Source organism: Cibotium barometz, chromosome 4, assembly GCF_041138505.1.
Source record: "Cibotium barometz isolate CiBa-2024 chromosome 4, ASM4113850v1, whole genome shotgun sequence".
NCBI classification, from domain to species: Eukaryota; Viridiplantae; Streptophyta; class Polypodiopsida; order Cyatheales; family Cibotiaceae; genus Cibotium; species Cibotium barometz.
Window position 1 is genome coordinate 35,733,738 of NC_141049.1, and position 14,516 is coordinate 35,748,253.

General features: G+C 44.3%; 1 protein-coding gene across 2 annotated transcripts; it reads right to left on the reverse strand.

Moving 5' to 3' along the window:
* Positions 1–9,314: 9,314 nt before the first annotated feature.
* Positions 9,315–14,058, reverse strand: LOC147639203 (pentatricopeptide repeat-containing protein At2g03380, mitochondrial-like). Of its 2 annotated transcripts, XR_015264356.1 has the most exons (3): positions 13,924–14,058; positions 9,628–13,421; positions 9,315–9,528 (listed from the first exon to the last, which is right to left on the reverse strand). XR_015264356.1 is itself a non-coding variant. In XM_086788380.1 (2 exons), exon 2 carries the CDS (start codon positions 13,238–13,240, stop codon positions 9,719–9,721), a length of 3,522 nt encoding a protein of 1,173 aa, XP_086644506.1. In that variant the 5' UTR covers positions 13,241–13,421; positions 13,924–14,058; the 3' UTR covers positions 9,315–9,718. The 2 variants fall into 2 exon arrangements, 1 of the variants encoding a protein (XP_086644506.1); XM_086788380.1 differs by having other exon boundaries at positions 9,315–13,421.
* Between the last annotated feature and the right edge of the window lie 458 nt (positions 14,059–14,516).

Sequence of the window (14,516 nt, forward strand, 5' to 3'; positions counted from 1 at the left end):
ATGACTTTTGAACTTTCTATCTCTATCCGACACTATATCTGCCGGCGGGCAGGCCATATATCTGCCGGCGGGCAGGCCATATAGCTTGTAGAGATGTTCAATAAAGAGTTTTGCCAACTTTGGCGTTTTCATTAGGAAGTGAATGGGGTCTTCTTGGGCCCTTTAATTTGCCCAAGCCTAATCAAGGTGATTAAGGAATAGCCAAATGGGGGGTTGCCATGTGGACTAAAATGTTGGGTTTTTAAGAGAGGTGTAAGAGTGGTCAAAGGGTGCACTTTTTCCCCAAAAAGGGAGGGGGTAATTTTACAATTTTCGGACCTCCATAACTTCTACATACAAGCTCCGATTTGAGCGGAGATTACAGATCCGTGATCTACGCATCAAGAGCTTTCCATAGATATGTTACATGATATGGTTTTATCCGCTAGATTTTAAATTCCATTTTTCTCCCAAAATTCAAATTCGAATAAAGTAGCCGTTTTGAAGCTTTTAATTAGAAAACGTTTCTTCTTAAGAGAAAAGGTTTGACTCCCTTAAACTGCCAAATAAAAGGGCCCAAGAAGCCTTCCATTGAGGTCCTAATGAACAGTTTTCTTCGTGGCGATAAACTTTGCCATTTTAGTTAACCTGTCCACTACCACCCACACCGAGTCATTCCCTCAACTTGTCTTGGGTAAACCGGTAATGAAATCCATGGAAATGCTTTCCCATTTCCCTTGAGGAATCTCCAGCGGATGGAGTAGTCCTCCAACCTTAAGACGTTCATGTTTATTGACCTGGCACTTATTGCATTTCAGCACATAAGTCTGGACGTCCTTAAACAAACTAGGCCAATAAAACTGTCTTTTTACTAGTGCATAGGTCTTCTGAATCCCAGGATGACCCGCGCTTGGACTATCATGACTTTCTTTAAGAATTTGGGCCCGAAAGTCACCAATAGTTGGTACACATGTTCTACCCTTGTAGAGTAAGTACCCGTCGTCAATGGAGTAATTAGCATATTTCTCTCCCCGATGAAGTTTATCACTCCCCTTTGAAGCCGTGGCAGTCAAAGGTGATGAAGGGCCTACGTCAGAGCTCTCCGGCTCCAAACTATACCCAGAAGACACGGCTAGTCTATCCGGACTAACTCTCGCTTCCCTTCCCGTTGCACCTTCGGCCAGTCTCTCCGGACTAACAATATGTGCCAACGAGGGAGGTGGTCGCGTCTGTGAAGAAGTGCGTACGCGTACAGTGCGCCAGACCTCTGCAAAAGATGGATCGTGCTCACATAAACCACGTAGGGACTCCAAGAAATCATTCTTGAAGACTGTGAAACTAAGTTCATTAATCTGTGGCATGCGACTAAGTGCATTTGCCACCACGTTATACTTACCTTTCTGGTAACGTATCTGAAGGTCAAACTCCTGTAGAATCTCCGCCCACCAAGCTTTTCTACCCTTCAGTTCATTTTGACTTGAAAGCCATTTCAGACTTTCATGGTCCGTCCGGACCTCAAAAGTAGCACCATATAAATAGTGTCTCCACTTTTTCAGTGCATGAACTATCGCTAGTAACTCTCGCTCATAAGCCGAGTAGTTACGCTGCGTACGATCTAACTTTTTACTCTCAAATGCAATTGGGCGTCCCCTTTGCATAAGTACGGCCCCAATGGCCTCATTACTAGCGTCTGTTTCCAAAACAAACGGCTCATTTGGATCGACAATAGTCAAAATAGGTGTAGCTCTTGAGCTTATCAAAGCTTTTCTGTTGGGTGTCCCCCCAACTAATGTTTTTAGTTTTTGACCGTAACTAGTCAGTCAACGGGACTGCGATCTTCGCGTAGTCCTTTACATACTGTCGGTAGAACCCCGACATGCCAAGAAAAATTTGCAGTTCCTCGAGATTCTTTGGCGCTAGCCATTTAAGAATAGCCTCTACTTTTTCTGGGTCCATCCGCGTACCATCGGCGGATATAATATGGCCGGTAGTGAATTTCTGTTTCAAAAAATTCACATTTGCTCTTCTTTGCAAATAGTTTGTGCTTTCGCAACAACTCGAACACTAGACGCAAATGCTCTATGTGTTCTTTCTGTGTCTTACTGTACACAAGAATATCATCTAGGAAAACTACTACGAATTTTCCCAGATATGGACATAAAATGCTATCCATGAGCGTCATAAACGTCGCTGGAGCATTGGTTAGCCCAAATGGCATAACCAAAAACTCAAAATGCCCGAAACGGGTCCTAAATGTTGTCTTCGCAACATCTTCTTGTTTAATTCTAACCTGATGATATCCTGATCTAAGGTCTATTTTTGTAAAGTATCTCGATCCATAGAGTTGATCAAACAACTCATCCATGCGTGGCATCGGATACTTGTTCTTAATCGTTATCTGATTAAGAGCCCTATAGTCTATGCACATCCGCATAGATCCTTCTTTCTTCTTTACCAGAAGAATAGGTGATGCCCACGGACTTGAACTAGGCCGAATAAAGCCTTTGTTCAAATATTCCGTCAATTGTTTTTCCACCTCCTGTGCCTCGGAGTGGCTTAATCTATAAGCAGGTTTGCTTATAGGTTTTGATCCTGGCATAACTTCGATGCCATGGTCTACTTCTCTAGATGGTGGTAAACCATCTGGTAAATCATCAGGAAAAACATCCTGAAATTCCTCTAATAAATTCATTAAAGTATCTACGTACTTTTTCTTTAATGTCTCATTCACCTTGGATTTTTTCTTGTTTGAATCACATGCATGCCAAACAGGGTTTCAAACAGTGGGTCTCGTCCAAGGTTATTTTGTTTTCCTTGTTTGTCTACGCAAACATTATTTATCGTTTCATCTATGGAAACAGAACTCAAAAGAGGGTAACAAGCATATACCTCTGCTATCTGGTCTCTGCGGACCGCTGTACACAGCTCCATGGAGGAAATAAGTGGTGTGGCAGGGACAGTACGGTCGCCCTGCAGGGTAATGACTCTACCTCCGTGCTCAAAACATAGCGTATTATGTAAGTAATTCCGAGCTAGACTAGGGCCCAAGCCACATACAGCCACTCCCTACCTAGATATACATCTGCTCTGGCTAAGTGCATGACCTGAAAGTCAAGCGGAGCCTCGTAGTTCTGCATAGATAATGGGACCCCCAATACTACGGTATTCCATACCGTTTTGTCATATCCGTTGGCTAGGCCAATAGTATACTCATGATCACTCCGGGTCTCAGTCAACCCCAACTTCTTGACTAACGAGTAGTTCAAAAAGTTGTGGCTAGCTCCACCATCAATAAAAACTGTGACTCTACGGCCACCTATGGTGCCATACATGCGCACCATGTCATGTGGACCTATAGTAGGCTGCGACATCGCTGGTGTCACTGAACAAGTGTGATGCTCATCACAATGACACACTGTCACCTCTCTGAACTCAACGGAACTGAGAGGGAGTCTCTGCATGGGGGATGAGGATTGCCCCTCATCCCCCAGGCTATATAGTGTGTGGCCTGCCGTCCACACTAGCCTGGTCGCCCATGACTCCGCATGGGTGTCCTCTCCCACTGAACCCCGGACATGGCCATCCGGTCTGCCGTCGGTCACACAGGCGTTACAGCCTACGTGACAAGACTCCACACCTACACGTGTCCATACAAACATTTCTATCCAAATTACATAAGCAAAAAGTAATGAATAAGCAAGAGCATATAGTCTAAAAGCCTACCTGATCAGAGTGTCTCCGAATGATATATGCTGCATCGTCCAACAATCCCTTTTCCTCCTTGGGTGAGGCAATGTCATCATGAATCACCATGCGTGCTTGGGGAATGTCTTTTGTGCAGGATGTTAACTGGCTGCTTTTTCGACTCCTGGACACGCTTTCATATGGAATTGTGGATTGGCTGGCCGGTGGAGTTCGCAATGGCCTTATGCGTTCACCTCTCTTTGGAGTTCTGGATGGCCCTATATTATTTCCCTTGGGGGTTTGCGGCATGCATCTTCCTTTAGGTATTTTCGGCTCGGGGTTCCTAGCCATGGCATGTTGATCAGACATTAAGCGTAGTCCTTGTCCTCAAATCGTTAGCACAAACGGGTGTGCCATAAAAGTGTAGATAGACAATACACAGTTACCTTTGCCACGCTTAGCAAAAACGGGTTCGACGAGGGGTGCTTTTCCACGCTTGGTAGAGATGGATGTATTCACAGTTGAAAAGGGACACGATGCAGCCATTTGCGTGTTCTTTGGTATCTCCTTGCTAAGGAAACACAGTCACCTGTCTGCTCTAGACGACGAGGGGAAGCTTGGAGCAAAGGGGAAGGGAGCACGAACTAGAGGAGGGGAGGGACGAAATCTGGCAGTATAAAAGCATGCGAAGGGACCCCCAACGAACTGACCCCACACATGCAGTCGTCATTTAAAAAGCCACCAAGTTTAAAACCGGTGCTGTTAAAATTGGCAACCGTTAAAAATAGCGCCGGCGCCAATTTTGGCGATGGGCAAATGTTGATCGGCTGTGGGGCGGGCCAACGTGCCACGGGGGTGCCACGTACACAAACACCCCGAAATCTATCTAGAGCCGTTTGGGTAGAGCGAAGATGTATTGAGGCAACGTGAGGTGATTGGGATGTTGATATCTAGCAGACGTGATCAGATGATGTGTGCATTGGGCAGACGACTAACTGCCAACCTGGGGTAAGCAGGTGCTGCACATAGGTAGAGTCAGAGACGGAGCAGGCGTGTCGCATGAGATTTTGGAAACCGCACGTGTAGAGGTGTCACTTCTTTAGAAGCTATGTTTACAATTGATTTTCCACTCTTAGAAGTGATGTTTACTAATTAATGAATATGATTTTTAACTCGTTGTAGGCCCCTATTGGTCCTAAACATTAATTAATTAGTCAACATTTGAAGGTAAACCTTAATAACGTTAGATTTTATAAGGTTGAATACGATAGGTGGTGAAGCTTCGAGATCTTTGTTCTCAATGCTTCTCACCAACTCCCTCCCAACTCCCACAAGCATAGTAGAGGTTTAGGTGGCTGGGGCCATTTGGAGAGATAAACACAATCCATTTGGAGAGATAAACACAATCTGGAGTGAGATGGAGTGAGAGAGGGACAACATGATCTATGCGAGAGATAGAGAGGTAGAGAGAGGAAGATGGATCACAACAATCAATATTTTAAAAAACTTGTAATTTTTTTAGAGAGAGAGAGAGAGAGCATATGCGATAAAGAGAGAGAACGATCTACAAGAGCGAGAACGTTTGCTGCATTTGTTCATGATAGAGAGAGGAACCTCTTTGATGTGAATGAGGAGAGAGTGAACCGTAGCTTCTAAGGTAGATTAATTAATTAATTAATTAGTGGGTGTCTAGCCTGAAATATATTTGGCGCCCAAAAATCAGTCGAAACCTTAGAAAAACACTTTTATTCTTGAAAACCTCATAGAATATATTTAATGGAAATGCAAAAAAACATTTTGGTACCATATCTTAGCTTCTAAGGTAGATCCATTCATTAATTAATTAATGGGTGTCTAGCCTGAAATATATCTAGCACCCAAAAATCAGTCAAAACCTTAGAAAAACACTCTTATTTTTGAAAACCTCACAGAATATATTTAATGGAAAAACATTTTGGTGCCATATATATTTCAATTGGCGAGTAAAATTTGCGCCCAAAATGAGTCGATTCAATTAATTAGCTTCAATTGTATGGTGCTTATGAATTGGATATAAGGATCGAGTTACTTTATTTTTATTAATTTTGTTGAGAGTTTTCACACATCTCCACGTTCCCCATGACCCGTGACCCCAAGACCTCGCCTTGACTCGATTATAAAGCAACTTTAGTTATGTCCTCTCTCTCCCAAAGTTTAGACCCAATTTTAAATTCCCACTCTCAATTTAGAATCTTTAAGGTAGGAGGTGCAGTAGTAGGACAGGGTTTTGCCGCACAAAAGAAACCAATAAACGGACAGTTTGACGAAATTAGAGGAATGGGGTTGTCTTCTAGCGCCCAAGCGTTCGACTACCAGCTGAAGGAAACCAGATGTTCGAGCTTCATGAACGTGTAACGGATCACAAGAGGCAGGTCCGGAACAACAGCAGGTCCAGGCAAGGCAGATGGGCATTTTGTGTGTCCAACTGCACGGGCTTTAGATAATTTTGTTTGTCTATGGGTTGTGGATGTTCAATAAGGGTAGCAGTTGTTCGTCTACAAGGCGTGCCTGTTCGGGAATCCGTGGCTTGCTGCTCGAGTGATGGCCCGGTGTGTTCGTGTAGTGCCCTTGGCTGTTCGGCCCATGGTGCCAAGTCCCTGGAAGCTGTTTGTGTAGCAACTTCTGTCTATCAGGTGAGAATCAGATGTTGGACGAGCATTCTGCGCTGCACGATTTCAAACAGGCCAGCCTCCCCAAATTTTGAACGTTCCCCCACATTTAGAGGGCTTTTCAAATTTAAAAGGCCCGCTACTTTACAGAAGCTCCCTCTCAGACTACCCACGATATAAAAAACCTCATTTCATAGTGCAGAAATCCTACGTTCTGGCCAGAGCTTGGGAGTTCCTCCTTTCACAGGTAAAATATGTCCAGCTTCTCCCCTGTTTCTCCACACACCTCTTCCCCTCATGCTGACATCCTTCCCTACCACAACTCCTTTTTCCTCCATTGTTCTTGTAGAGTCATATAGAGTCATCTTCCTGTGGAGTATCTTGAACTGTGTTGTGCAGGGTCACTCATCCCACTTTCTTCCCTCATCCCATTCTCTTGCAGACAGTCATGTTCTAGCTTTGCTCCTTATGCTTCTTTCACCTAATCCAGGCTCATTTGCTCCATCTTTGCTCCTTATGCTTTCTTTCCCCTAATCCAAGATAGTTATGTTCCTTGTTCTTTGTTATCAGGCCCATTTGCTCATTTGTTATCAGGCCCATTTGCTCTAGCTTTGCTCCATATGCTTTCTTTCACCTAATCTGGGATAGCTATGTTCCCTAATCTTGTTGTTTATGTACTCATTTCTTGTTTCTTTGGGACATACACGAACATGGCACCCTCAACAAGGACCAAGGTGGTTAAAACTGGACCTCAATCAAAGAGGGTTAAAGCCAAGACTCTTGCAACTAAGCCAACCTGAAAGCCTTCCACGAAGAAGAGGATGCAGACAACTCCAGAGAGTAGGTGTTGGACAGTGGAGAACATGCATTTTGCTCTGCAGGAAGTAGAGTCCGGTACTTTGGGTCTGCGGGCAGCAGCTCGTAAATATGGCATCGGGCCATCCTCCTTGGCTGATTGGCTAGATGGGTGTACAAGCACAAAGAAGAGGGGTCCAGATCCAGTTTTGTCCCATGTGGAAGAGAGACAAATAGTTGACTGGGCAATACAACATGCTGTAGCTGCCCAACCTGTTACTATTCATGATCTCAAGCTCAAGGTTTCAGAGATTTGCGAGCTGAGGCAAACTCCTTTCCTTGATGGAATTCCAGGCAGGGGATGGTGGAGAGGCTTCCAAAGGCGGAATGCAGACTTGGTTTTGAGGGTGGCTCAAGGCTTAGAGAGGGACAGGGCCACAAACTTGAATCCCACACTAGTAGGAAAGTTTTATGACAAGCTTGATGTATTGTATGCCAAGCACAACTATGACAACACACACATTTGGAATTGTGACGAGACTGGCTGCCAGGCTGGGAGAGTGGGGGGTTTACGAGTTGTAGTCCGTAAAGGGAAGCAGATATGTGAAAGGCCTCATTCCAAAGGCACGGGAATAGATGACTGTCATTGAGTTGCTGGAAATACATCCCTTTCTGCAACTATTCAATCGACACAGCTACGAAGACTAGCAGGCCCATTGTTTGGGTATGAATTGTTTAACAACACGGCAGATAATGTTAATGCAGGCCCACCTGCCCCTCCTAACACATTGTGTGGATGGACCTAAAGCAGCAGATGGGCTTCACAAGAAAGTGGAAAAGAATGGGAACAGGCAGCCCAATTCCACATAGGTCTTTATACTCCATGGAATGACGTTGACACAATGGATCCTTGGGCTGTTGGTGATCCAAATGGTGCCGAATATGTTGATGCTTGGAACATGGGAGGTAACCACAAGCGGCACTGCCCTGCATCTTATGACTCAGAGGCTACAACAAGTGAGTGATGGGCAAGAGGTGCCAATGAGCAAGTTCTGGGCAGCTTCTAATTGATTGCATAACTCACTGCAGTTTTGGAATTACTAAGAAGCTGAGCATTCCAGCTTGTGTTTGCAGAACATGTATTTTTTTGTAGTTACCCACAAGCCCAGCTTCCAAGCTTGTGATGAATGTAATCAAATTTTTTGTGGATCTTACATGGTATATATAAGTTTTCAGTTGCCACAGTACTATGAGGCTGAGGTTGTACTGTCTGGTCTTGTAAGTAAATCACTTTTTTCAATGGCAAGCTCCGAATTTACTTTGTCCATTGTTGTAAGACAACCACTATCTTTTTGCAATTAATCATCATGTCAAGTGTACTGAATAATATGCCATCTCCTTCATCATCATTTGTTTCATGGCTTTCAACTGCGGCAGCTAGCTAAATGCTTTCTTTATATCATCTGTCTGAATCAAATGTTTGAATGTGGCCTGAAGTCAAATTCTGTTGGCTCAATTACGGTATTGGCATCTATCGAGGATGATGAACATGAAAAACATAGAGCATTCACATTCTCCCTTGTGTGAAAGTGAAAAGTAATGTTCACGCCAGGAGTAACATCAACGGAATGTTGAAAAAATTTCAAACACTTTGGCATTGAGGACAGGCCAGAAGTAAACATCAACACAGGCCAGTCTCGCACAAGTTAGGGGTGATAGGAAGCTTTAGAACGTTCAGAAGTTAACAATTTGTGTACACAGGTATTTCCTACAATAATGTCTTCCTATCCATCGTTGCCTTGCAGCCCAATCGCTGCCTTCCTGTTGCTCCTGATATCGTCTACCCAAACCTGCCTGTCCGTCATCTCATCCAAGGGTGTTCGTCTACAAGGCGCTTGGTTGTTCGTGTGCTCAACCTGGAGTGTTCGGCCTGTTCGGGTTGTGGGCAGCAGCCTAAATCTGCACTGGAATGCAAAGTAGCTCTCCAACAACGGGATGGAGGTGTAGGATCTGTTGCAAGCATGAGGGTGGAGGGTTCGATGCCCCTAAAAAGGGAAGTTTGAGCTTTCTCTGTTTTTCTGGCGGATTTGAAAAATGGGTGTCCGACTATTGCACTCCCTACCTTAGCCCATCTCTCCCAATGTTTAATCTCGTGGGTTTTTTTTTTCTCCCCTCCAACAGAGCTAAGGTCTATTAAGTACAATAAAATCATACAAGGCATGATCTTACTTAATAGAATAATACAAAGGAAGATCTCAAACCAAAAGTTAGGGAGGGCTTGATCCATGCCTAGGCACCAACCCTAGGACATTTTTTCACAATTGCAATTTTGACTTGAACCAAGAAGTAATATTGGCAGTTGTCTTGTTGCAAGTTGCTCTTATCATAACCAATCAGCCCAAGGAGTGCTATGAAGCAAGCCCTGTCATTGAACTTCATGAGTTAGAGACCACAATCCACCTTGCAGCATTTACAATCTAAATGTACAAAAGAAAAGATGAACTTCCCTTGCCCAACATACCTTTGTTTTAAAGATGTTATCCCTTCACCACAATTATGTACACTCATGTCCTGATCAAGCTGACTCTTTCCTGGCTGCCTCTATGTTTATCTCATTGCTTCTTCTTTTTGTGTTCCTCCATACTCGTAGTAAGCATATTCAGATCCAAGATCATGTTCTCTGCCAGCTCATCATGGATGCAGAGTCGAGAAGCATCTGTACAAATATTTGACAACAAAATGAATTTTGTGGCTTGGTCATCACCCAATGTCACTGTAGGTTCAAAGGCCTGTCTACCTAGCTGTACATTGCCCTGCCTTTGGCAAGCTCCCAACAAGATATTCCATGTCACAGCATCAGGCTGGAAAGGCAGCTTCTCCAACATTGCCAATGCCTCATCAAGCTGACCTGCACGACCAAGCAGATCAATCATGCTATTGTAATGCTCCATGGTCAATGTGATGCCATACTCTTTACTAATCCCCTCATAGTACTTACGGCCTTCGTCAACTAAACCCGCATGACTGCACGCTGTGAGAACACTAAGAAGTGTGATGTCATTTGGTCCCAAGCCTGCCTCCCTCATGCTCTCAAGCGAATAAAATACACCTTCACTTTCACCATGGCAGGCATATCCTATTATTAGCGCATTCCATGCAACTTCATTTCTAACCGGCAGCTTGTCAAATATTTTCAAGGCTTCTGCAAGTAAGCCACATTTTGCATACATATCGACCAAAGTATTCCCAAGTGTAGGGTCTGTTTCGAGTCCCACAATGGAGACCTCAGCATGTATTTCCTGACCTCTTCTTATAAGTCCTATGCTGCCACAAGCTTTCAAGCAGCAAACATATGTGACAGAATTCAAGGGCATGCCCTCCATTTGCATCTCTTCCAAACAGCTTAGTGCTGCTGTGTCCAGTCCATGTTCCACATACCCTGCAATAAGTGTGGTCCACAAGACTACGTCTCGAATCGGCAGCTCATCAAAAACTTCCCGTGCTTCTGTAAATGAACCACATTTCACATACATATCAACCAAGGTACTTCCGACACAAAGGTCTGTTTCAAATCCCTGTTTGGCAATCTCATCATGTAACCTTTGACCTTGTTCTAAAGCACATATGCTTCCAATGCCTTTCAAGGCGCAAACAAGTGTGACAGCATCAGAGGAAACAGCGCCTCCTGATTGCATCTGCTTAAAACAGGTCAGCGCTTCATCGCCAAGCCCATGGTCAGCATAGCCTGCAATAAGTGCATTCCATGACACTTCGTTTTGAACTGGAAGCACATCAAACACTTGTCGTGCCTCAGTTATTGATCCACACTTGAAGTACATGTCCACCAAAGTACTGCCCACAAAAGTATCACATTCAAGGCCCACTTTAACTATTTCAGCGTGTAGTTCTCGGCCCCTTCCTATGGCTCCTATACTGCCACAAGCTTTCAAGCTACAAAGAAATGTCACACTACTGAGCAGCAAGCCTGCTTGCCTCATTTGGTCCAACCTGTAGAGTGCTTCCTCCCCATGGCCATTTTCAGCATACCCTGCAACCAATGAACTCCAAGAGACTACATCTTGAATCAGCAGCTTGCTAAAAATGTCCTCTGCTTCTGCAAAGAAGCCGCATTTGGCATATGTATCCACCAAACTACTCCCAACAGCAGGTTCTCTATCAAATCCCTTTTTGACAATCTCGATGTGCATTTCTTGTCCTCGCCCTATGGCTCCTTTGCTGCCACAAGCTTTCAAGCTGCAAACAAATGTAACTGCATTTGGGGACACGCCCTCTGATTGCATCTGTTCCAAACACTTCGGCACTCCTCCATCAAGTCCATGTTCAGCATACCCTGCAATTAGAGCTGTCCAAGAGACTATCTCTCGATCCGGCAGCTCATTGAATACTTCCCACGCTTCTGAGGGCAAGCCACATTTTGCATACATACTTACCAAAGTATTACCAACCCAAGGATCTCTTTCAAACCCATCTTCCACAATATTGGCATGTATTTCTCGGCCCCTGTCCAGTTGTTCATCACCACAGCATTTCAAGGTGCAAACAAATGTGGTAGCATCAGGAGACAAACCCTTCAACTGCATCTGATATAAGCACTTTACCACTTCCTCAACAAGCCCTTGTTCTGCATACCCTGCAATAAGTGCATTCCATGAGACCAAACCTTGAACCTGCAGCTTGTCAAAAACCTCCTGTGCTTCCATAAATAAGAAACATTTCACGTACATATCCACCAAACTGTTGCCAATGCATGGATCTGTTTCAAATCCAGCACTAACAATCTTGGTGTGTATTTCAAGGCCCGTGTCTTCAGCTCCTAAGCCACCACATGCTCTCAAGCAACAAACATATGTGACAGCATTTGGAGAAATGCCCTCCAGTTTCATTTGTTCCAAACAAAGCAATGCTTCTTTGCCAAGCCCATGCTCAACATGCCCTGTGATTAGTGCAGTCCATGAGACTACATCACGAACTGGAAGCTCATCAAACACTTTGCATGCTTCTGCAAGTGATTCACAATTCACATACATGTCGATCAAACTATTGGCAACAAATCTATCCCTTTCGAATCCATGTTTAACAATCTCGGTATGTGATTCTAGCCCCCTGCCTAGGGCTCCTATACAGCTACAAGCCTTGAGGCTGCAAAGTAATGTAATAGCATCCAGAGAAACACCCTCAAACTGCATCTGTTCCACTTTGTCCAGTGCTTCCCTACTAAGCCCATGTTCCACATACCCAGCAACCAGGGCATTCCATGAGATGACATCTCGAATAGGGAGCTCGTTAAACACTTCCTGCGCATGTCCAAGTGAACCATATTTTGCATACATGTCCACTAAAGAATTCCCAACAGAGATTTCTCTTTCATATCCCTCTTTCACAATCTCACCATGCATTCGGACTATGGCTCTGATGCTACTACAAGCTTTCAGGCTGCAAGCATATGTAATGGCATTAGGAGGCACACCCTCCAGCTGCATCTGTGCCAAACAGTTTAGTGCTTGATCACCCCTCTCACATTCAGCATACCCTGCAATTAAGGCAGTCCACGAAACAACATTCCGGATTTGCAACTCATCAAACACTTCTTGGGCTTCAGGAAGTGAGCCACATTTCGCATACATGTCCACCAGAGTACTACCAATATGGACATCTGTTTCGAACCCTTCTGTGATGATCTCTGAGTGAATCTCCTGACCTCGTTTCATAAACTTCAGCTGCGTGCAAGCTCTCAGTACAGCCTGAAGCATATATACACTAGGATGCACACATTCTTCTTGCTTCTGTTGAAACAGCTTGAGAGCATGCCCAGATTCCCCACATTCAGTGTACCCTTGTATCAAAGAAGTGCAGGAAAAATCATCGGGATAATCTGCCCTGTGGAAAATCCGGTTAGCCTCGCCAACATTTCTGCATTCCACCAGTATTGAGACAAGGCGGTTGCCAAGCACCCTAGTGGCATCCAGACCATAGTAGCAGGCATGCATGTGTGCATGCTGTGCATGTGCTGCATGTTTCCTTACTTGGCAATCCTGCAAGATGCAAATGAAACTCTCCACAGAAGGCAGTTCAATAATGGGATCTGAAGAAGCAAGGGTACCCTCTAAGCTCATCGTCTCAAAATCATACGCGCACTAGCTCAGCTTCGTATCCTGCTAGTCTATTCTGCAAGGCAGAGTGCCGAAGACCATAAGTGTTAACCATAACCACAAGCTGTGAGACTAGCCAATCCCACCACGATCTCTGACGAATTTAACTGAGCAATCCATTTCTTTGCCCCAGAATCACCACTACCTGCTGATGACCCAGAAATGCGAAGTATATTATCCACTACGCGCCTGTATCGTAAATTTAAGGTAAAAGAAAATTTGTACATTAACTCTAGAAATGCTCAATTTTTGAAGAAGAGAAGGATTTATAAGAACCTGCCTCTAGATGAGCGCTTGTGAGAGAGAAAGAGAAGTAAAAGGAGGATTGGAAAAACGGGGAAGAGAGTAACTTTATCGAAATTTTTGCAGGGATGTTTCTTGTATGCATAGACACGTGAAAACATACTGTGTTCATCAACTGATGCATATAAGAGGTAGAGTAAACTAAGCCCTCAGAGAACTCAACTGCTGCAGAGGCCTCACGGAGAGATAGAAGCTCGACTTTTGTAGCAAAGAGATGCAAAGAGGGGCGGTCGACTGCAGAAAAGAGAGGGAGAGAGAGAGAGGGAGAGAGAGAGAGAGAGAGAGAGATTTAATCTCCTAGACTGTAGCAGAGAGAGCAAGTCCACTGCACTGCTGAAACTTACCTCAGAGACCATCAAAGCGTGTCTTGGCGAATTAGAACAGACACTACCTCAAAACCCAAACCTGTGACCGCATGTATGGACTCTAACAAATGGGCGATGCACTTGGCATTACTTTATACGTAAACATTCCCCATTATGTAGCAAACACTATTTTGTACTGGTCCTTTGTGTCTATGGATACTTGGCTGTACCCGAAAATCTATCTAAGTTAAGTCTGTGGTGGCTATCAACACCGATATGGACTCCTCTCTAGGCAATGCTAAATCCACTTATTTTGCATTCTCTGGTCTGTCTCATAGGACACTCCTCGTTCTTCAAGTTTTTTCCTTTTTGGTGGTGGGGCACACGTCTTCCCGTTTTTAACTTTATAATTTTTGAATTGAGAAGGGACTTGTCTAGAGTTTCCCTCTTGATCTGGTTGTTGGTCTCAAAGGCTCAGCCTCCTTCTTGACCCCTCCTTCCCTTATAACTTTGTTTCATCTTCTCCATCTAGACTTGGAATTTTTTTGGACTCCATTGAAACCATATGATAGGGGTAGTCAGGGGCTAGCACTTTAGCAATTTCACGATCTATTTTCATGGCACTTACACTA